General features: G+C 38.0%; 2 protein-coding genes across 2 annotated transcripts; one reads left to right on the plus strand and one right to left on the minus strand.

Annotated features, from left to right (window-relative positions):
• Positions 1-7,883: 7,883 nt before the first annotated feature.
• Positions 7,884-14,053, plus strand: fgf19 (fibroblast growth factor 19). The gene is made up of 3 exons (XM_028014929.1): positions 7,884-8,173; positions 8,257-8,360; positions 12,436-14,053. The coding sequence occupies exons 1-3, from the start codon at positions 7,969-7,971 to the stop codon at positions 12,748-12,750; spliced, it is 624 nt and encodes a 207-aa protein (XP_027870730.1). The 5' UTR covers positions 7,884-7,968; the 3' UTR covers positions 12,751-14,053.
• An 84-nt stretch (positions 14,054-14,137) lies between these two features.
• LOC114143133 (apoptosis regulator BAX) lies at positions 14,138-24,269 on the minus strand. The gene is made up of 6 exons (XM_028014930.1): positions 24,032-24,269; positions 22,276-22,324; positions 20,888-21,049; positions 19,816-19,948; positions 18,852-18,956; positions 14,138-18,765 (listed from the first exon to the last, which is right to left on the minus strand). The coding sequence occupies exons 1-6, from the start codon at positions 24,096-24,098 to the stop codon at positions 18,670-18,672; spliced, it is 612 nt and encodes a 203-aa protein (XP_027870731.1). The 5' UTR covers positions 24,099-24,269; the 3' UTR covers positions 14,138-18,669.
• Between the last annotated feature and the right edge of the window lie 193 nt (positions 24,270-24,462).

Consider the following 24,462-nt stretch of genomic DNA (forward strand, 5'->3'; position numbering starts at 1 on the left):
CCAGCTGCAGCCTCAGCACAGCAGACCAGCTCCTAAATCTGCAGGCTGCAAATGGCAAAGCCCACCTTTAGCAAAAAGAGCCACAGGCTCCACTGAGTGTGGCTAGTGACAGAATCACTTCAGCCACATCACATCATTTCTGCCCTACCAACAGGTTCTACTCACATATCCAGACATCTGAGTCTTCCACCTGAAAGGTCTCTGGTCAAAAATAAAATCTTATTTTGAATTTAACAGTAGTGAAAGAAATGTTAAAATGAATAAACTAGCCAAATCATAGCCATAGAGAAATGAGGAAGCAACTTTTTACGTAAAAAGTTAGAGTGACTTAGTAGAAAAGAATTACACGTTTTATTCTAATTTTATGAATCCCTGAAAGTGAACCTTTTAATGTGGTGATGCATCAGGAGTGAAGCATAGTAAAATGGCTGAATTTTACTTTTCACATTGTTTCTTCATGCCTGTGAACTGTATAATGTTATGTTGCCTACTGTATGCTTTTCAAATTTCATTCAGGGAAAGTGATGAAAACTGATTCTTAATCTCAAGTGGTCTTACAGTAATTTTGTATCTTCTATTTGTATTCTATAAGTTGTCCTGTAGTTTTATACAGGTCTCTAAATGTACCTTTACATGTGCTGTGCACATGGCTAACGCATACCTCAAGGGTTGCTGATAATTAAAACATATTTCTCCTAATAGTTTGTGTGATTGTTTCTTGTATCTTGCTCAGAATGTTGGACTGAGTTGTCCTTGAGTTGCTGCACAAAATGTACTAATTTTGTAAACAATGAAGAGAATTTCAAATTAAGACTTATTGTCTCAGGTGTGGCTGGCAGTAAGTGTCACATACAGATGGCCAGTGTTTAAGATTCATACTCATACTTTTGATATTTTATCTTGCAACTACAACTTGCTTGTTTAAAAATCAGCAGACTTAAAGTTAGTGTGAGCCGCCTTGGACTGGAGCTGTTTGTCTAATTTAGAGAGATAATCATTTCCAGCTTTCAAATCCAGTTTTTATGATGCACAGTATGTTTGATGGAGAAGTTTTAACTATTTTAAAAACATTTCTTCATCAACTAAAACAATACTTCAGAAATGTTTTACAAAAGCTACTTTTATAACATTCATACAGCAGCTTATATCTTACCTGCAGTAGATAGCTGTCTGGCCTCTGATTTGATGGAGCCAACACAAGATCAAATCAGACTTCTGCCCTCTTAACATTCTTCTAGTCTCAAAAATGATATAGCAGTTTATGTGAACAGTGTTTTATGAACTCATCTTTCATCTTGTTTGCACTGGAAATACAGGTAAGAGGCAGTGTGCCACCAACGATCTACAATCCCATACTGAGAACTTGACCAACATGTTTGTTCTACCTGGAAGCAGCATTTTGGTTCCAGACTTCTGTCCTGATTCAGACACAGAATTCATCTCAAAACTGAAGACTGGAGTGACAGCAAAGACGCCGTCCAACCCCAAACACATGAATCCCACTGCAGAAAACGTCACTCAAATAACAGCAGTGAGGTTAAAAGCTGCTCAGCAGTTTCATCAAAGTAAACCAAAGCATGTTGTTGCTGGGAAACCAATAAAGGCACATTCAATATTGGGAATGGTATAAATCATTTTAAACACTGTTTTTTACAGAGATCCTTGCATTAATATTAAAACATTTTTGATGAAAAGAATTTTACGTCTAAACCGGTAGACATAAAATTATTTTTACAATCACAAAGTTGTGATTATAAATGGGACAGAAATCTCAAATAATTAGATCTCTAAAATAGTTAAATAATGCAGACATGGTATCACTTTGGAAATTAATTATTTATCTAAATTTATTTAAATCTGAAAGTATTAATTCATCCATTTTATTTAAAAATGGTATAAAGCCAATGTATCCCTTCTCAACAGAAAAATATTAATTGTCATTACAGCAATCAAACTGATTGCTTAACAGCTTTTCCATGATTTTGTTTTGTTTTGTTTGTTTGTTTTGTTGGGTTTTGTCTTTAATATTTTCATTCTCTCCTGTGAAGAGCTCTGATTGTTTGAGTTTGGAAGGCCTCCTTTACTTCTTCCTAATCTTTATGTCCCTCCACAGACTACTCATGTTATTGCTTCCAGTCAAATGCAACAAGTTAGATTTAAAAGACTATTTTAAGCCTAAATTAATAATTTTAGACTTTAGTGTAAAGAGCAATTTGCTGCTGTGAAACAGGTCAGTGTCTTAAAAACCAAGCAGCATCATAACAGCTGGAGCAGAGTCAAGTGTGATTGGTGAATTTACAATCCTCACAGCTGCGTTGGATCTACTGATCTGAGATTTTTTAGCACCATCCTGTGTTAACAGTGATCTCCAACTGCATTTCTCGAGTGCCAGAGTCCTGCCACCTTTAGATGTGTCCCTTGTCCTACACACTGGAATTAAATGGTGAAACTTCCTCCATAGCGTGGAGTCGCGCTCCACAGAGCTCTGTTATTGAGCTAATCAGAGCCAGGTGTGCAGAAGCAGAGAGACTTCTACAAATTGCAGGACACCGGCCTTTCAGGACTGGAGTATTGTGCAGTGAACTGGTGAGCTTAGCAACATGAGAGACACATAAAAAACAAAATCTTTCCAGCTGCACAGCAGGGATTCATTTTCCAAACATGCAACGAACCAGAATAAGAACTGATCCAATCATCAGCAGCACAAATCTAGACTCATGGAGGTCTTCCCCTTAAAAACGTAGGAGAGACACTTTGTTTATGTGTTCTCAGTTCAATCATGCTTTGTTCTATCTACTGAATGAAAGAAATGTTCAAAAGCATTTAAAGAACATCTAAAGGCAGTTTGTTATATATATAGTTACTACATCTCGTTGCTTGTACTTGTGACAGTGCAATGACAATAAAGCCCTGCATGTTTTAGGTATTTCCTTGCTTCAGTCTAGCTGATTTCAATTGATGACTGATTAACATGAGTTTGTTGAACTGCAATCAGTTGAATCAGGCACATTAAACCAAGGAAACCTCTAAAACATGTAGGACAGTGTGCCTTGAGGACCAGGGTTGGGAAACACTGCAATAGACACACATACACATACAACCACACCTAAATGTATATTCTTCCTTTTTTATGTCAGGAACTCTGTATTCCGTCCTTTTTAATGTCCAGACTCACAGACTCTAATTTATATTCAACCCCATACAGTCCAGTTATGATACAACACTGTCAGATTTCATCGAGCATACAGAAATGAAACTGTGTGTAGGTAACTGAGCAAACTGCATTAAATATTTAGCATCCATCCTGAAGAAGCAACTCACTTTAACAGGCAGAAACTTCCAGAAGAACCTAATGAGTGAAAGCAGGCCAGGGACAGATGAAGCTGCTTTTAGGAGGGTTTCCTTCAGTCCAGGATCCAGGATCCAACAATTTGTCTATAGATTTTATTTTTCTTATGGAACCATTTAAATATCTGGGCCCAGACTAAAATTCAAAGTCTGCTGCCTGAAGCTTTGTTGGTATTTGTGTTTCACTGTGGCCTTGGCCAGACCAGGACAGGTGTCCACATAGCTTCTGTACATATTTATTTTGGTCCCTACATTTGGCTGCAGCTGAAGCAGGTCACATCACAAGTAAACTATTTTTTTACTCGGGAGAAAAACAATCTTCCTTAAAGCAAGAAAGCTAAGACAATGATAGAGATTGTGATTGAAGTAGTATGATGGCTGAACATGCTCAAGAGCATCAGATAAAATAAAAACAAATTCTGAATGTCTCTAAAAAATGACATATGTGGTGTTTAACTTCATCAAGAATACTGGCTGTTTCATGGATGACATTGTGACTGTTGAAGTTTTTTGCAAATTGATCAAAAACTCCACATTCCATGGAATATGACTTATTTATTTGAAAGACCCTTTAAATGACAAAGAAACCTGCTAGACAATTAATACAAGACCAAAGCACATTCCACTGAATATAATATAACAAAACACATAATATACATAATTATTAGACTAACATAATCAGAAAGCTTTTATTGTTATTATGCAGAAGCACAACAATTATAATGGTCTCATAATTGTCACATTTAAAACTCACATTAAATGACACAGTAATAATTATAGACAAAGATACATAACTTTACATAACTTGATTTGATCATTAATACCTGTTATGACATATTTATGACAGAAGAGAATACTTAGTTAATGTAACAAAGACATTTTAAACAATGTCAACTTTGTATTAAAAGTGTAATTAGTCACCAAGTGACATTTAATGACAAAAGTCATAAATATCCCTGAAGACTTCTTGATGTTCCTGACAGGTGCTATATTTTGTTTATGGCAGTGTCATGTCAGTCTTGTGCACACCCCTTCAAATAAAGTCTTACCAAACAGACGTATTCTGGTTTTGTTATCAAATTAAATAACTGTTTAAATGTATCAACCAAAATCAGCAAACTTTAGCAATTTTCAAAATAACTGATTTTGTGTCTGACACTCCTTACTTTACTACTGTATTTATTTTGCAGCCACTGAGTTCTACAGTTCAGACGTTAAAGTTTGTCTTTAAACGGAATTATGAGAGGAACATGTCCAGTGACAAAAAGCAAAAAAATAAAACCACACCTGGATTGCAGTTGTCTGTCTGGGGATCTATAGCTGGATTCATGTGGTGAAATGCATTCTTCTGCTAAGATGAGCATCTGTAGGTATAGGTATTTGGAGTCCAAAGAGTAACCATCACACTAATGATGAGTAAAGCTGGCCTGCCTCAACAGGTTCAACAGAGAAGTGAGGCAGCAATCAGTGTTTATGTGGAGCTAAAGTTTAATCTGACAAAAGCAACAAGCAGAACTTTGTAAATGGCTTCAAAAGGGTTGCACTGCATGACTTCTCCCATGTGCCACTCACATGCCTTCAGGAGCCATCTAGTGGCGGAAATCATGCAGAGATCTATAGCTATAAGGACCTGGTAATAAAGCAGGGAAGATGTTGGACAAGTCAAACAAATAGTTATTGTTTTCTTGAAGAGATATTTTTAAAATTTATTATACTGGTGCACATATTCTGGGATTGTGTGTTCAGACCACACCAGAACAGTCATTAGTTCAAGTAAAACTCTAAGACAACACAATCTTACAGCATGGAAAACTCTGGTTTTCCGATTCCCTCCATGACTGTTCATGGACAGGAAACAAAAAAGCTGCTTCAAGTAAGAAATAAGTCTTAATAAGAGGGCTGTGGTCAGAAAAACCTGAAACGGAGCCAAGAGGAGAATGAACTACAAGAACGTGTGATGCAGGGAGAAAACACTTTGACTGTCAGGAGGAGTTAACAAACCGCCATGGGTTACAGGCTGCTTAACGCTTCTATAACAGTGCTGCTGGCAGAAGCTGAATTCATATTAGAGTTTTTTATATGTATATATATAAATACAAACTATGTCATTAGCTGATGCAGCCAGAGTCATTTCTGTACCATAACACAGAAAAGTGTGTTCTCTAAAAGTGGATCAGTCTGACCACATAAAGACCTATTTAATGTGAAATTTAGAGAAGTGAGCCTAAGAGGGCATTTTGGTGAATGGTGATATTTGCTCAGATTATACTTTAACTTGTATGTAAATTGAAGGCAGCACAGCGGAAGTTCAGGCCAGAATGTGATAACAGAGGAAAGAAGCCTGTTGTTGGAGTGTGGAATGACCCAGTCTCAGCACACAGCTTGGATTCCAACCAATCTGTAGACTTTAACCTGTCCACAAATAAAAATTGGCAATTTTGCTGCTTTTGAAAGCACTTTGGTACATAATTATGCAATGGGATCCTCAGCAGAAAACACATGGATTCTATAGGCACAGTGCAGCCTGTTAGAAGGCACAATAACAAGGGAGCAGTAATACAGATATGCAGCTCTTTACTTTATTGCAATAAAAACATCTTCAGATTGCAGGGTCTCATTTCTCTTCATAAACAGGTAAAAAGCAAAGCTACAGTAGAAATGTTAAACTTTTACTCTCACTTGGTATATTTTGCAGAACATAGAGTATTTAGAGAGTCTTGCAAAACCTATTTTTACTATTTGAACTGTCACTACTCATGGTAAAACATTCAATGTTGTTTTGGGGATTTCATCTGAAACTCAAACACAAACACTGTAAATTAGGAGGGAAATAGCACGAGGTTTCAGTAACAAAGAGGTTCAAGCCCCTCTGAGTCATCTAAGGTCTATTGTCTTTTTGCCCATCCTATCTGCAAAATATCTCAGGCTCAGCCAGTTCATACCAAATGTTCAAGCCATACAACAAATTCTAAACTGGATTCAAATCTGGACTTTGACTGGGCCATTATAGGTGCCTTCATCTAAATAAAAATGGCCTGTATGTGATCTCATCTGGCCGGAACCTTCGTCCTCATGTTTTCAGTATTCTTGACTTTTCCATGGACCTCAGCATTGCTTACATTTGATAGGTCTTGACTATTCTTTGACTGAAAAACTTTCATAGAAAGTCTTGTTCTCTTGGAGGAAAGAATCCGCTAACAACTGAAAGAGAATGTTTTGCAGCAGAGTTTACAGATTTTGCAGGAAAATTAAAGCTGTCATGATTAAGCAGAAAATCATTATAATTCAGAATCATAAACACTTGGAATGTCAGAGGAATAATCTGTATGATAGAGTTTTTGAAATAGAATAACTTATTGATAACATCTAGTCTATTCAGTTATCACTGAAGCCCTGTCGGGCTCAAAAACTGTACTCATTAATGAAAAGCTTGACCAAAAGCCTAAGTATCATTTTAAATTTTTATCTTAAGCTTTAAGCCTTTACATGGATAGTCTGCTTTCTGATTTACTGACTTCATTGGACTGTACACCTCCTGTTGTCTGAGGTCATCTAATCAGAACACTTTGTTGGAGATCGTTTCCAAGCAGAACCCAGACTGATCATACTCATTCTGCAGCCTGTTTTTCATGAACTATGGGGAGTCTTGACAATGTCCTCTGTTGTTTTATAATTGTTCTCATTTATGTTGTGAACTGTGAAGCGCTCTATAATGTGTGTGCCTCAGAGCATCCGCTGTCCTGTAGAGCCCCCTGGAGGCCCCTGTAGGAGAAGGCATCATGTCGCTCCATCTTTTTCATTAGGAAGAAGCTGTCAGTCATGACTGTTTTTGTCATGACTGACAGAAATTAGTCAAGAATCACTGATAGTTTATTAAAATAGTTTACTGGGCAATAAAAGCAAAAAAAGTAAAGACAAAAGAAAAGAAAAGAAAAAACATACTACTGTTTAAAATTTAACAAGAAATTTTTATCAGTATGATTTTTATCTAGCATAGATTTTTAGTTACAGCAGAACTTCTAAAAAAATCAACCAACTATCACTCCAACTATCATATTAGGTTCTTCTTTTCACTTGTCACAGCGTTATGACTGATAACCTGCATATGAACAGAAAGAGTATTGTGTGTCTGGACTGCATATTAAAAACTCAAAGGTGCATCTTTGTTTACTTATTCTATGAACTTGATCTGAAATATTCAAAATAAAGTATTTTTTTTTAAACAATAAAATAAAAGTATTATGGGTAAAATTGAAAACTTATGTCAGTTGCAAAAATGTACTTTTAAGAATTTACGTGTAAAAGATGAAATGTGTTGAACATGTAGTTAACTGTATTTTTTAATGTATTTACCTTTTTCTAAAAGTTTGTGAATGAGTTCAGAGGCGAGAAAGGTTGGCTTTGGGGCTGGTCGGGGGCCGAGCCAGAGCTCACATTCAGTTGGATGACGTGCAGGGGTGTGTTGTGGACTGCTTCTGAGGACTGCCTTTGGGAAAGAGGGTTATCAGGAGCTGATAAGGACTCCATTTAAAAGGGTTGCGTTAGGATGAAACTGATAAACTACTCCACTACCAGCTGAGGAAAGCAGAGGCCCAGGACTGTGCGGGAATTTGACAAACCATGTTTGTGTTCATTCTATGCATTGCTGGTGAACTTTTTACTCTGGGAGTATTTTGCATGCCAATGATAGACCAGGGGCCACTTGTCACCCATGGCTGGGGCCAGGTGGTCCGGCTCCGGCATCTGTATGCAGCCAAGCCAGGACTGCACCTACTGATCAGTGAGGATGGACAAATCCACGGTTCCGTAGATCAAACTCTTTACAGTAAGTCTAAACATTTGCACAATTTGTAGCAGCAGCCGATTACAGATTCAAAGGTTTTTCACACATGAACATTTGAACTGCAGGCCTGCTGGAGATCCAACCTGTTGGCCCCGGACGTGTTGTGATCAAAGGAGTGGCAACCACACGCTTCCTCTGCATGGAGAGCGACGGCAGATTGTACTCAACTGTAAGCTCTTCAGTAAAAGTTATAAGAGTAGTCCATCTGTCCATCTGTCTGTCTGTTAGGAATTAATTAAATCACTATAAACTAAATTTTAAATACAGCATTAACAAAATGAACCAAACAGATAATTATAGCTGACAGAAACAGTAAAGGAGAGATGTCAGCAGAGTTTAAAGTTATCCCCTTTTTGGTTGCAATTACTTGAACTTCGGCTCTCCTATGTCACTCAAACGTCATCTATGACCCAAGTGGCAAAGTGTCCTGAAACTAACTGTCGCCCCTATCTACACTTTTCATTTGACCTTGAGTAACTGCATCGACTCAGTGGAGTTGTGTCTGACTCAACTCAGCCCTCCACCCACTGGCTCTTTCTTTACAAATTCTGCCACCAATGACCACCATAATACTTAAAGTAACCTCTGATGAAGTGATTTGTAACATCTATGCCATATATGGTGACAGCCATGACCCAGGCTCAAATTGAGACCATCTTGGTTGAAATTGGGCCATAGGTGTCCAAGGTAACTCTTGCCATGGAAACCCAGAAAGGAAAGAGGGAAAAGGTTTTTGAAGACCCATTTTCTGTCTAGTCAAATTTTCTTTTATTCTCCAATTTAAAAGTCTGTGCCTGGTGGCGCAGGGGCAAAAGCACGATCCATGTTGTGCTTTTGCCCTTGTGGTGGTACTCCCAGGTTCGATTCCCGGCCTGGCGACATTTGCCGCATGTCTTCCCCATATCTCTCATTTCCCTCTTTCCTGTCGGACTACCTTCAAATAAAGGCCACTAGAGTCAAATACAGCTTTAAAAAAAAGTCTGCGAAAGAAAAGAAACATCTTTAGAATATTTTTACGTTTTTTTTTCTCCATGTGGAACATATTTTTACTGTTGGGGAGGATAAAAAAAATTACAGTGTGCAAAATTTTATCAATTGTGTTTTTCAATTAAGCATTTCTGACGATAAAAATATATATATTTTCATTTCTAAAGCAAAAAATCAGTTTTTTTCTAGAGTTGTGGGGGGGTTTTATCACTTAAAGCCTGAATGACATTTGGGAAATGTGGTTTGTCAAAGTCTTTCTATTTCTTGCTTAAGTCCTGAAGAGCGAGTGAAAAAAATCTTTGGTTGTATGATTTACAAAGTCTTTTTTTCCTTCTCATCCATCACACAGGAAAAGGAAAAAGTCTGTTATTTTTGCTACAGTAAAGTTTTTTTTCCGTGTGTTCAATGAGAAGGAAAAAATAAACAAAAATGGCATGAAAATAAATAAATAAATAAAAGACCTAGACATTTTAGTTGTGTTTTAGTTGTTTGGTGTAGAAATGAAAGCAATGTATTTTTACAGTGAGAAAAACTTGATAAAAATACAGAATTCATCAAATTTTGCACATTGCAATTTTTTTAATCCTTGAGAAAAAGAATGTTCCACAAGGAGAGAAAATAATTTTAAAATGTTTTAATCTATTTTTTTATTGCACGACATTTAAAGTGACAAGAAACTAAAATTTGTTTCAACTTGGAAAATGGGTCTTTAACTGAATTAAACTGCCTTTCAGGGAGTTTAACGTAGTACAATCTAACATAAGTTCAACTCTTTAACGAAACTGTCATTTTTGAGTAATTTTTCAGTTCTGCACATTTTCTTGATGCTACTTTTACTTCTTCACAAATAAAATTTGTATTTTAATCTATTTAATAAAACTTTCCATTGCTTACTTACAGTACTTGTTTTTCACCACATTATGACAAGAAACATTCGAAACACAGCTGATCAAGTCAGATACAGTAGCAAATTGCCCGATATATTTAAGCTTTCCAAACCTCACAATGTGCTTGGTCTGTACTTTACAAAGTACAATCCAACAATAAACAACAAAATTTCAACCAATATGGCCAGTTTAAATTTTTACTAGATATATGAAGTAGTAGTTGGCCCATGGTCACTCCTCAGGCATTTCACTGATCCCTGTCTCTGTGCAGTTGATGTTGCATTTCAGGTGCAAAGGCTAGAATGTTTGTGTCATGAAATCCTGACTGCCTAAATCCCTCTGAAGTATCCATTATTTACTGCCTTTCACAGCAGCATCACCAGTTCTCATATAAAATTTGCTTGAATTGGTTTTATTTTTATTTTTTTACTTTGAGGCTTTTACAGTCTACAGATTCAATTATAGTTCAACTGCTGGGAAGCGGTGACTCGCCTGCCTGAGTGAGAGACTCATGGTGTGTTCTCTTTATACATGAAACAGAGAAACCTTTAAAAGCAAAAGGTTTTAAAGCAAAACCTTTTGCTTTTGCAGAGCCAACCGAGGTACTGGCTCTGCTGTACCTCGGTTGGTATTGCAGAGCTAGTTGCTTCTCAGGAAATATTGTTGAATTTGCTCATTGCTGATTTTGTCCTGAGAAAATGGCCAGGCTAACTACAATTATCAGAACCAGGTGACTCCAGCCTCTCTGATGCACTCTATCAATGAAGGAACAGAAGTAGAGGTTGTTTGATTATGTCTATAAACAAAATGAGAAACAAAATGTTTAAATTACTGAAATTATGAATATCTTTTAAACACAAAAACAATGTTGAATATAATATAATATAATATAATATAATATAATACAATATAATATAATAGTAAGGTAGTTCTGAATTCAGTGGAATCCCTGATTTCCTTCAAGATTTCAGCTTCCATGTGTAAACGGCACATAGGAGAGGAGCAGCTCTTACGTCACATTTCGTTTGCCAACTTGAAAATTAATGACAGAAAGCTGAACTTAATATCACACCAAGATACACAATATGACTCAAACGGTAAATTAAATATATTATGACAATGCTTATTGCAACTTATTTTATAAAAATGATCTCTACACTATTTTAGCTCAAATTAAACAACTAAATGTTTGAGATATTTGATCATTCAGATTTTTTGCAGTTTTGGTGCTGTTTAACAAAAAACGTTTCATGCCATCCAAGCCTCAATTCATTTTACTTTGATTATCAATTATTTCCATCAATTTTGATAATACTGGCATCCCCTGCAAGGAAATGGGATTATGTGATTCCAGTAAATAATGTCTACCAGTTGGAAAGCATCTAGAGTTGAGGTCTGTCGTCCTGAACTTTCTCAGATGTTATGAATATGTATATTTATAGCATATAATACTTGAACACCTTTTATTTCCAATCAGTTGAAAAAAATCCCCACCGAATCAGAAACCAAAAAATATTTATTTTGTTTGCATTAATTTAAGAAATGGATGAAGTAGGAAATAATAATAATAATAATAATACATGTGGTGTGAAATGAGCCAGCAAAGGGAAGCACTGCCTCAGAACCAGTTTTTACTGATACTTTACTAATTTGTATAAAAGTGGTAAAGGTACAGTGTTGGAACATTGACAAATAAAGTTCCAGAGAGATATCTGCTGACCCAAGCTGTCCTCTCTCATGTTGTCAATCAGCTTTCATATTTGTAAAACACAACAGTCTACTTAGCCATTCAAACAGTCCACAGGTTCATCAACCTTTGTCCAGTACGGCATGGGGTAGGATGTGTTTGCAAAGTAAAAAGCTTAATGAAAGGCCCTGCAGCAGCAACAACAACCTTGGCCTCTGGCTTGCTGTCTTTCGCCAAAGTCAACAACCATCGAAGAACCTAGAGGACCATATAAGTGATTTTGTTTCTGCTGTTGTTTCATTTCTATAAAGGGAGCTAATGTCATATATATACACATAAGGCCTGTAAACAGATTATTGATAATATATTTTCATATAATACAACAGAGCCAGTGACAGATACAGTACATCTATTCAGGAAGCTCCTAATCTCTACCTTATTGTGTAACTCTTCTCAGTTGAAACTAAAAAATAAAATGAATAAAAAACACAGAAATAAAAATGAAAAAAAAACAACTATGAACTTTAATTAGTGCAGATCAAGAAAGATCTTGTGAAATTCCAGAATTCCAAATAAATGTATTACCTAACAGATCTTTTGTGTCAAACAACACAACATACGTTTGGATGTAAACTCAACATGTTTGGATAAGCTCACATCAGAATATCCCTGATCTTTTCCAGGAAACATACAGCAGAGCTGACTGCACCTTCAGAGAACAGATCCAGGCAGACGGCTACAACGTCTACACCTCTGATAGCCATGGAGCCCTCCTCAGTTTGGGAAACAACCAGCAAAGACACAGCGGCTCAGACCGTGGTGTTCCAACTCTGGCCCGCTTTCTTCCCAGGTTAAACACCCTTCAGCAGGCCGTCCCCACAGAGCCGGATGTTCCTGATCAGCTCAGTCCAGAGAAAGTACAAGAGACTGTGGACATGGTGGCCTCCTTTGGCAAGCTCTCTCATATAATTCACAGTCCCAGCTTCCATAAGAGATGAAGCGGCTGGTCCGAAACAGCTGTGAAGGGATGTGCTCAGGGACACCCAAGCACTACTTCCTGCATGTTGTAAACTCATGGACAGACAGGAGTTGCGACTGGTCAGCGCATAGAAATGTTGGTGGCGTGGCTGTCCAGCCGGAGATGCAGCGAGGCATGCAGAGTGGAGGCCGACACCTGGAGGGAGTTCAACCCTCCAACCTGCATTTACACCCACTCAACAAACATGGGAGGTGTTCTCAGTTTTCCATCCTTCCAAAAGCTTTTTCCACATGAAGTATGTTTGCTCTGAAACAGTGACTAAAGTGCACTGATAAACCGCTGCGTTAGTGGACGGCTGGCAAAGGAAAAGACTTGCACAACATTCATCTGATAGTTTCAGTGCTATGTGTGATAAGTCACCCGCTGATGTTAGAGAGTCAATGATATATCTGGTGGTTTTTTTGATAAAATGCTTCTATTAACTGCACAGAAGGAAAAATGCATCTTTTGGGGTTCTGGTCCTTTCAAAACCAGAACCACAATCATACCAAGAGTTAGTAAGTTCTCCAGACAAAAGTATTGTTTTACAATACTTGTATTTATTTAGTTATTTAAATGATGTTAGTCTTAAATTTTAGTGTTTACCTCCATTTGTACTGGATGTGTGCACATGTTCAACAGTGAAAGTGTTTAAACATGTTTCAAAATAAATTGTTGAAATTAAACATTGTAAGCTGATGTGACAGTACTTTGTGACATTAAAAAAAACATATTTAAATAAGAATTTCTAAGCATTTTCATTATATTACAACATTTGATTTTAGATTACAACCAACAGAATTACAACTGGTTGAATAAATATTGAACACGACAGTAAATGTATTTCTCCTTTTAAGATGAAATCCAACCCAGACGCTGACATCAACCAAAGCAATCCAGATATACAAAAAAATCAAGACAAAGCCAAGTGTTCATCCTTCATGTGTTCATCAATAAGTGTTGAACACATGAGGAAAATTATAATTAAAAAACACACAAGAAACTAAGAAACCAAATCTGTCATTATTACATTATTAGCTAATTTAATATTAAGAGAAGGGCAATGAAAATATTTATCTTTACCCTTCACTAAGTTGTGATGCCACATAAACATAACAGTGTTTTCCCTGCTGTACATCATACCAATGGCAGTGGTTACATAGTGCAAAAACAGAATCATACCAAGTATTTTTGATGTTTCTAGTGAAGATACTTTAGTAAACTTGAAAAAATAACTGTCTAACAAGGAGTTTGTTCTATATGACTAATTAGCCCTAAAATAAGGATTAATTCAAAAATAAAAAAATATCTTTATAAAAAATATCTAAATAAATATCTAAATAAAAAATATCTAAAATGGTATTTACAAATACCATTTTAGAGTTTGTCATCCATGTCCAAATGACAAACAGAAATAGCACCTCTAAAAAAATCTAATGCAGAATTAGGAAGAATTATCTACACTAAGTCATCTGAACTGGCTCTGCTAAATATCAAACAATTATCAGGACTTTTACTTCATGACTTCATCACTGAGCACAATAGAAACAGAAACGAGGTTGGATGAAAGCAGAGAGGCACTTAAGCTTCAATACAACTTACAAACACACTTTTAAGGTGAGAATAGAAAGCTTGAGAGTCTTCTACAATATTTCATTATTCACTAAGCTCTAGAAAAGATTTGCCTGGGCACACTTGTGATTAATTATGCTGATCATCTAATCTTCCTGCTTCTAACATTGACTTTGAAGACAAAAGGTTCACTTATTAAATATGTAGGTAAGCTTAGGTCTTATAATGAGGCAATCAGAGGAATGCACTTCATCTGGCATTAACCGCAACACTAGACCTGTAATATGAAAGACTGTAACACAATATGATTCTGTACATTCCATTAATTTTAACATGAATTTATTCCCCAGAAGGCTCCCAAAATTAACATTTCTGATTTTAGTTTTAAGCATATCATTACAACACACATGATATACTGTAGACCTAAAGTTGATAGTTTAGGTCTATTGCTACAGATTTGGAAGTAACACGGCTACTGGGAAAAAACACACTGCAGGTTTTTATAGGCTGACAAAAAATTCATTTTCTTTAAAGAAACCTGTTGACATTTATACCATAGCTGATATGCTGATATTAGTAAATAAATAAATGCATTAAATCTGTGACTACAGAAATATTCCATTAATCTAGACTCAAGATTCACAGTGCATGTTATATTTATTTATAGAATTATCAAATTATTTCATATTAGGTAACATTGCAACCAAACTCACCACTAAATAGAATGGAAGAAACTTTTCAAAGCTTCAATCTGGTTGGAAGAATACGGAAAAGTCCAAAGGAAGAAAACAGACTCCAGGTTAGCCAGGGGCCACTAGAGGGCCACATAAGGCACTCATCCCAGTACAGGCTAAATCCTTATAATTTGAACAAATAACATTTTCCTTCATAGTATTAAAGATAAAACTATTCATTACACCTCTACCCCCAATGTACTTAAATACACATATAAATATCTTAAACTTTCCAACAGTGAAACATTCAGGAAATGAAATCTGACTGGATGCAAGTGAGCCACATGCAGAGCAGGTAGGAATGGATCTGTGGCTTCATGGGAGAAACAACTACATGTTGTAAAGCAGTCAGTCTGGACCAGGGGTCTCCAGGCCTCGAGGCCCGATGTCTCTGCTTCGACACACCAAGTCAAATAATGAGGTTATCAGCAGGACCCTGGAAAACTTGACTATATACTGAAGAAGTAATTCAGTATATTAATTCAGGTGTTACACCAGGGACACATCTAAAAGATGAGGACACCGAACCTCAAAGCCGGGGTTTGAGGAGCCCTGGTCTAAACCATCCAAAAGTCTGAAGGTGACTGCAGCTCACCAGGCCACATCAAGCAGCAGCCTTCCATGTTGGTAAAAGGCCCTCAATGATGCCTTTATATGATCACATCACGTTGTAGCTGAGACATTTGCACACCCCACTACCTGACCCCATGCAAGCCACAACGTCACTCCTTCAGTATTCCAGACCCAGCTTGTGCAGTCTAGCACTATGAGGACGTCCTCCAGGGCTGCTGACCTTCAGACAATCACATGGAACACTGTCGCCCCCTGCTGTGGGTCCCGAGGACAGGCCATTCCAGCAAATCAAATCATAGACATCCCATGGTCTGCATGTGGGTTTGAACTGGTGCAGAAATGAAAAAAAAAAAAGGTTGCTTGAAGAAACGCGGTGGAAATAAAAGTACCGTAAGTGTTTTGCATAAAATAGCAATATACACTGATGTAAACCCGAGTAATCATCTGCTGATTTCATTTTTCAGCTACATGTTTTATATCATGCTGGAAGCCTCTCAGGATTGTTCTCTGAAACATTTCAGTGAGGGCTGCACTGATTGCAGTTTTCTGGCCGTTCACCGATCTTTTAAAAAGCCTGACCTGCAAATTCTCATTTCAGCCAATACCAATGTTTTTTTGTCTGAAATGTTGCTAAATACAGCAAGAAAGTTGCATAATTGTTAACTGTAAACGTGCAGACAGGGCTGCATGGGAGCTGAAGACAGTGGTTGATTTCTAGACCTTTGTTGAGGTAGATAAGATCGGTGGATAAGATCAGCATCACATGTAAAAATTGGCCAATCAAAGATCTCCCAAAATTAAGGAAATCGGCTCTAATAAATCAGTGCACCCCTAATTTCAGGGCAAAGTGAGACAAACGGAAAAAGAGAAAGACTTTGCTGTGATATTGAGCAACTAAGCTGTGGACTGTTGGCACCAAGATGCTGAGCTACAGGCCAGCCTCGCTTGTATCAGTGGTCACTGCCTGGTGCTGATTTGTTGCTGGGTAATAACGTTAGTTATTGCCTTGCTGATTCCAGGGACTGCTTGCAGAGCCAGGACTGTTTGGAGTTATTTTATTTTTTATTGATATTTCCAACTAATTTAAATGCTTCAATTTAGTTGAGTTTTTTTGTTTTGTTTTTAATAAATCATAAATTTTGCATTGTCTTTAATTGCATAGTAAACAAGGCCACATTTACCCAGTGCTAAATCTGGTCAACCCAATTTTATTAAATCAATTGACTGCAATACAGCAAGTTGTTTTTTCCAACTGGATCCAAAACCTTTTGTATGCTCTTTCATTTTGGTTGTTTTAGGTTTTGTTAAAGAAGAATACTTGATGATTTTGGCCCATGTGACAAAGTTGGGACACCACTGCCTCACACCGGTGTTATCTAAAAAGTTCACAGAACAGTTCACCTTGTACCTGGATGAAGATCCAGGTACAAAAAAAGCATCAAATAAAACTTCCTTACAGTATGTGATAATACCCGCTTATGACTTAATGTGACATTTCTTGTGCAAGACTTTGTTGAACCAACTTTACATTTTTGTAAAAATCATAAGAATTTTGATTTATTGTCATGATAAATTCCATTTGATGTTTAAAGCCCCCAAATGTTTTACTAATTTCTCCACTGTTTTTTCAATGAATATAAATAAACATAAAAAATTTTAATGATTAAATCCAGTTACTGTGTGCAGTCTAGTGATACAAATCATGCTTCTTTATTAACCTTTATACATTTTCCAGACAGTTGAGTTTTTCCATGTGGGGGAGGCTAATGGTTTTTTTATTTGTGGGTTTATTTTTATTCATTTATGCAGCCCATTGAGCTGCTTTTAGTATGAAAGGTGCTTTATAAATAAATAAATTGATTGACTGATTGATTCTATGACTAGCGTCCTATTACAAATGTAATAGGACAGAATATTTGTGCTTGTGGGGCTGTGACTGCTAATACAGATAGTTACCTAAGAAAGACATAATAATAATAATTAGGTTTTATCACAACTTTTATCATTCTCACAATAGCACAATTAAATATTGTGACAAAACTTGAAATCCATATAGCCCAGCCTACAGGGTTGGAATCAAAAGGTGGTTCAATAAAGTTAACATTGTGCACGTTTATGTAACGTGCTTGCTGCAGTCCTTTAGCATCCTCCTGTCATAAAGCCTGGCATTTTCAAAGGGCTGTGTCGTAACCTGGCAGGTTAAGGTTCCAGTGAGGCAGTTAGCAGGAATCCTCCAATCACTGAACATTATTTCTGCTGCAGGCTTCAGTTAAAACTAAAATCAGCACATGAGCCCAGATCCTGTCCTTCCACTGGACTCCATGGTGAAACGATCTGTGTTTGCCGTTCAATTCTCCGATCAACTCCTGCATTAAACGTTTAGGATCTTGTCTGCAACAGAAAACATGTCAGCAGAAGACGGATCTGCAGAGGACCTGGGACCGCTTTGGCTCATACCCAAAGCTTACATGGGTTCTGTTCATGAATAAAACATCTTCATTAAAAAAAAGATAATTAAAAAATATCCCCGAGATTTTCAGCACTAATCTTTGGTGTTTCTTCCAGCTCCTGACAAAACAAACTGAGCAGCAGGTAAAGCGCCCTGCTGCACCGACAGAGACCCTCTGGCTGTAGGACGATGAGTCATCCCTACCGCTCACAGTCAGAGCCAGCATCGCTTTAAGGCACTTTCCTGACACTTACAGGTTCCTTCGAGTCCTCTAAGAACCAAACCCTTATCTGACTCAGAGCTCAGATGACTAACATCACATCTGACAGGTTAAGCTGCCTCCAGCATGGCAGCTATAAAATCTGCTGGTGTAGCTCCAAAGAGTTGCCGGTGAAGGAAAACAGAAGAGAGTGATGCTGACAAGGAAAGTCAGTTTTAGTCAGAGAGACTTGAAGAAGGAGAGGATTGTTCTCAGTTTAAAGCAGCTGGCCTCCTATTGGCTGCTGGATAGAAATTATTGTAAAAGCCCCAGGAAGTGTCCTCATCAGTGTCCTGCAGAGAGCTGGAGGTCTCAGTGTTTCATTCTGTAGTAAACAAATGTTGCTACGACAACAATTGAAGCAACAATGGCTGCGTTCCTCCAAGGAAAGCTTTGGATGACACCAACCTGGAAGCATCAGGAGGAAGCAGGTTAGAGGCTCTGGCCTATTAAAGCAACACTTTATGATGATGTCAGAGGCAGCAGTCACTCACCCAACCCCCCTGCTGCACCAGCCAGGGGTACAGCAGCTCCCTGATGACCTGCAGGACCCAGCTGATCACCATCCTGATGTTCTCCAGATGATTGGTGGTGAGGGCCTGGAAAAGAAACAGCTGAATGGGTCAGAGCAGGCTTTATGTTTCTGTCTGACCTACACATCAAATACAATGTTGGGAGTTTTGTTATGAATGAGACACTGCTTTAAGTGCCTGTAATATTTATGACTGGTTTTCCCACCCTGAGAGCGTCCTGCTGGAGGGTTCAGATCTCAGGAGTGGCTGACAATACAGCAAATAAACAAAAGCTAAATAACAATGCGAACACTCTTATTCTTTTTGTGCAGCATGGGAATGATAAAATACAGACAAATATTCCTTCTGAATAGTTCATTGACATCTCTGCTGCTAACTGCTGCCTCCTTGTGGAGAATATGAACTAAACTAGAAACATTCTGTATTCATGTGTCAATTTTACCAAGATTGTGGTCTGTTATTAATGTTGCTGTTTTGGCTGATAACTGATATTGTATACATTTATTTCACTATCCTTTTGACACCTTGAAAAAAAACGACCACACCACTGACTTCACCACTGCTGCAATGCTTCAGCTAAACTCCCACAAACCTTTGCTGCATCACTGTCACATGGCCATCCTCTTCTTCTCACTTCCAGAAACCCAGATAAAACTGGACTGTTAATATCAGTCCAGTTTTATCTATCGAACTGATTGACATGTTAAAAACAACTGACGTTAGCCGATACCAGTGTTAGTGCAGCAATATCCTGCATTCTAGTCATTTTTGGATTAGCTTCACTTATATATATTAAATATATTATCTAACAAATCTCTCCTATCATGGGCCTTTAATCAGACTTTTTCCTGGATTTTGAGAAAATCTCAGCTAGACTGTGTTAGCTATTAGTCAGACACAGAAATGAATGGACTAGATCAGTTACCCTGTATATGAGTCTATAAGCCAGATGAAAGAGCGCCACCACCCGGCCCCAGTTAATGCCATCAATGAAGATGCTCCTGGCCACCATCATGAAGACTTCCTTCGCACAGTTTCCCTGAACCTGGTTGATCAGTCTGGGAGGAGGAAAAATTCAGAGAAAAACAGGATTATTAGGTATGGCAAACAGCACCGAACAATCCGCACACTGAAACTCAGACACGCGCACCCCCGCACACACACATACACACACACACAAAATCACCCATCAATGAAGGGCAATATTCCAGGGAAAAATCTGAACAAAGTACAATAATCAACCTTGCATCATTTTATTTTACCTAAAAACGTACATGCATGTTGTCCACCTTTTTTATGTCTTAAGGGAATTAGAAACACTTTTGAAAAAAATTCTGACTTTAAGAATAATAACTCAGGCATGAAAAGGCTAGTCTACAGTGTATGCACTGCTGCCCTGGGGCAGACTCACAGAAGGAACACTGAATCATCGGCACCACCAGCAGGCATAGCGTGTGAAGTGTCTTGCCCTAGAACACAATACCTGAGATGGGTGGAGTGGTGGTTTGAAAAGGCAACCCTTCCAGTGGCCACTGCCACTGGCAGCATCAATTCTCAAACAAATGCCTCAAGATACCTTAAGATGGATTCAACCCAATTCTACAGACAGGTTCAAAGTCAGCTACGTTGATTTTGATTTCATAAGAGTTAATTTTTTTTGAGGCATGAGCAAAAAGACAATATACACTCATATTCAATAAATTGTCCTAAGTGTTCAGATGAGATTTTTGTTCTCTCTGAACAATAAACACCTTCATTTAAAAACCATCTGACATTTAAATAGGTTTGAGTTTAGAAAATAGAAAATATGGAAGGGAGCAAACACTTTTCACAGAAGTTTGCATTAGATTTAAATGTGTTTATGATTAGACTGACTTGACTAAATATTTCTTTAAATAAATTAGATCTGCTTCGTAAAGTGCCTTGAGGCAGCAGTTGTTGTCAGTCAGTGCTATACTGATGCAATAAGTTGGTTCTGTACTCAGTGCAGTGCTTACCGCTGGAACTCTACATTTCTGTTCAGTTCGTCTGCTATTTTTAGCAGCTGATCCACCACTTCTTTTACTTCTGGATCATCTTGTTCATGTGGCCTTCCTCCCAGATCCACAGAGTTGACATGGCGACCAGGATCCTCCGTGCTTATACGCTCTATCACGTACCTGGAACACATACCACCCATTGGCAAATAGGGTCAACACACAGTTTATGCAAATAAATGGGAAAATAAAATGTAGGGTTCAATTTTTATTCCTGTGACTGAGGCCTTTACTAAATCTTAAGGATAAAATATACTCATCTTTAATCTACTACATTTTTTGTATTCAGTTTAGTAATACAAAAGCATAGTCATGCTGGACATTTTACTAAGATTGGCTCAACAAAACATGGCAAAGATACTCAATCTGAACAGTTTAGGACATTGCATGTTTTTGTTTTTTTTATCTTTTTTTTAAACTGGGAGCTCCGTGTAATGTTTAGATCATTTTCTACAGAAATCAGACAACTATTCTCGTTTCATTAAAATGTTGTGTTTATGGTTAATTTTTAACCAAAGACAAAAGAATCAAACTTTTGTTAGATATCAACAAGGCATTTCGGTCCATACAACAGCTGCTCACTGAATGATCTTAACGTTATCCATAACTTTGAGAGACGTTTGCAATGTAGAGAAACTAAACTTATCAACCTAACCTGCATGCGTTAGGCCAGAGGACACATGCAGAAACATCCCAGTGCAGGATTCTAAACCAGAGTCCAGCTCCGCCACTGCTTCATGAGGGTGGTGGCAGGGAGGTCTTCTGACCACAAACACATGGAGTCTACTGAGAAATCATACTTAATCTCATATTTAGTTCCCTCCACTGACTGTCTATCAAATTCAAGTTGGGACTTGCTGCTTCAAACGTGAATATATTGTCGAGTTAGTGTGAATGAAGTGGATGTGGATAAAGCTGGAGAGTGAGAAAATAAAATGTATGGTTCAATTTCCATTTTCAATTTCACTCTACTCAGAGGCATCCTCAACAAACAGCCAGAGCAGGAAGAAACAAGTCAGACCAGTGAGTATTTATAGACGCCATGTTCCTGAGAGAGGCGTCATAACATCAGATCATATGTTAATACATATGATCTCATGTCATATGTCATAGCATATCCCTCTGCAGGAACCAGAGTCCAGTTGAAGCTTTCGATATAACTGAGGAGAAAATTTGGTAACCGAGTTTGGTTCTGGTTCTGTTCTGTACATTTGTTAGCAGATTTTTGTTAGCAGACTTCTAGAGCCCACAGTGGAAACACACCCAGAAAAAGGTGGATAAAATGTTCCCGGGAATAAAAACAAACATTGAGGAAGTCATTGTGGAAGTATGCCTAGAATAAGACTCACCCTCTGAGCACCACCACGCCCTGCTCCAAGATGGGGTCGTCAAAGACATCTGAAAGAATCATGTCAATAATCATTAATATGGAAAGAACTTAATAATTCCAGCCCTCATTACATTATGGTGCAGCACCGTTACATCTAGATGCTCTGGGTCTAAAGCCAAAAAAGATGGCACAAATTATATCTGTGTGCTGAATGTTCCATAAATTAATTTTGTGCAGGCAAAATATGTTTGAGTGGGATAGATTAATGAAGCCAAACTGACAATATTGAAAAACAAAATGATTAAACTCCTATCCCCCAAAGTGACCGATTTATTTTTTCCAAACAGCAATTTAGAACTCCTCAGACCTTTTGGCTTTCACATCAATTTCTATGTAGTTCCCCACAAACAACTTCATGGATCTGATGTATGACTCGATTTAAATTTTTTGCCTATCTTCTTTGCCTTTATTGCATGGTTGGCTTGCAGATTAGATAAAGAAGACAAACTATCTGCTCGTTGTTGAAAAAAAAAACAACATGGCTCACAGCTGCTCAATTCTGCACTTGGGCCAGGTGTGGCAGAAATCTAGAAGTCATATTTCATTTTTGGCAGATTTTGATCTAGACCAGAGCCAAAGTGTTTTGTTTTTTTTCCAGGTATCAGGCAGGCTCATGATCCCAGTTAAATCCTCAGGTGACTGTTATGCAGATCTGGTGCCTTAACGTCAAGAAAATTATGGACAACCCCTCTCCTTCCCCCTGGAGTGTCCTCATCATAAGACTGGTTGACAAAAAAAATGCCACTACCTTCACTCAGATGCTTCGCTGTAATACAGACTGCTACAGAAGACCCTTGTTGTAGGTTTTTTCTTTTCCTCTCTGTTTCTCTGTTCCTCTCTCTTTTAGCCTCATTCAACTGCTTACACGCACACGCTGCAGCTTACATGTTTATGTGTGACTGCTGGCAGTCACACATAAACAGACTGAAAGTGATTAGACTATCATTTAGGGAGGGTACAGATTGCAGAGAAGAATAAAAGCTAAACTCGCTACAATCTTTACCTCACTTGGTTACATCCATAAGGTGAGCTGAGTGTGGCCCAGAGCTGGACGGTTAAAGTAACTCTGTATCTGTTCCATTTATATGATATGTGTGGCTTGTAACATTTGATCATTTTTCAGCACTAAAGCCTGTTATTGTACATAACCAAATCTCATTATTTCTCAAGGTAATTTACACTGAGGAGTTCTGGTCTTTTCCTGAAACCTGGCAGAGCAAAGAGGCAAAAAATGATCTGTGGATCAAAAATCCACCAGATCACCTGTCCACCAGCCAGTGGGCCGTGGGCAGATACAACTCAAAGAGTTTTATCTACAACTCTTTGAAAGACCTTATGAGTTACAGCTATTTCTATTTGGGCTCAATAAAATAGCAGAACACATTGTTCATAATATTCCAACCCGCACATCTTTCCTAGAATTTGACTGTTAAAATCTATTCTTAAGCATGTCGGATTAAAGTTCCAGGACTTTCTGCCAGTGTGAATAGTTTCTGCCACAACCTGGTAAAACGCGGCTCACTGAAGGCCTGAAACACTCCAGATAAGGAAGTTTAGGACAAGTTGGTTAACTAAAGTCCGAAACAAAACATAGAGGAAAAACAGACAACTGAAGATTACTAGACGACATTCAGTCTGTGTGTTTAGTTCCGTATGAGGTAAAGTAGCCTTAGGCCGCTGTCTCTCCTGGATGAACCAGACATGGCTCCACGTACCTCCTCCGCCCTCAGCGCCTTGCGGTTCCACCTCGTCTTCTAGTTCCCCGACCTCTCGGTCCGCCATGACTACAACTCTTCTTTCGGCTCTAACTGGGTTTTAGACGCTTAGTCTACAGCTCAGGACCGAACATGGAGGGAATAATCCACTGTAGTCTGTGTAAACCCACTATGTTGAATGCTTTATTTTCCCTCTTTCCACGGAAGTAACGCGGAAGCACCGGGTCAGCGGAACCACGCCTCCCTTATCCACGAACCACTTCAGTTAGGGTGTGAGCACGCCAGGCAAAAACCCGCTGGTCACAGCAAACCGGTTTAGTGTTATAATTAAACAGAGTTTATGAGAGTTAAAGTTGTTTTAAATAAATTATTAATTTTATTCAATAAGATTTGGAAGGAGGGGAGACTGCCTTGTAAGTGGAAAGAAGCTA

The sequence above is a fragment of the Xiphophorus couchianus genome, chromosome 4 (assembly GCF_001444195.1).
Source record: "Xiphophorus couchianus chromosome 4, X_couchianus-1.0, whole genome shotgun sequence".
In the NCBI taxonomy this organism is placed as follows: Eukaryota; Metazoa; Chordata; class Actinopteri; order Cyprinodontiformes; family Poeciliidae; genus Xiphophorus; species Xiphophorus couchianus.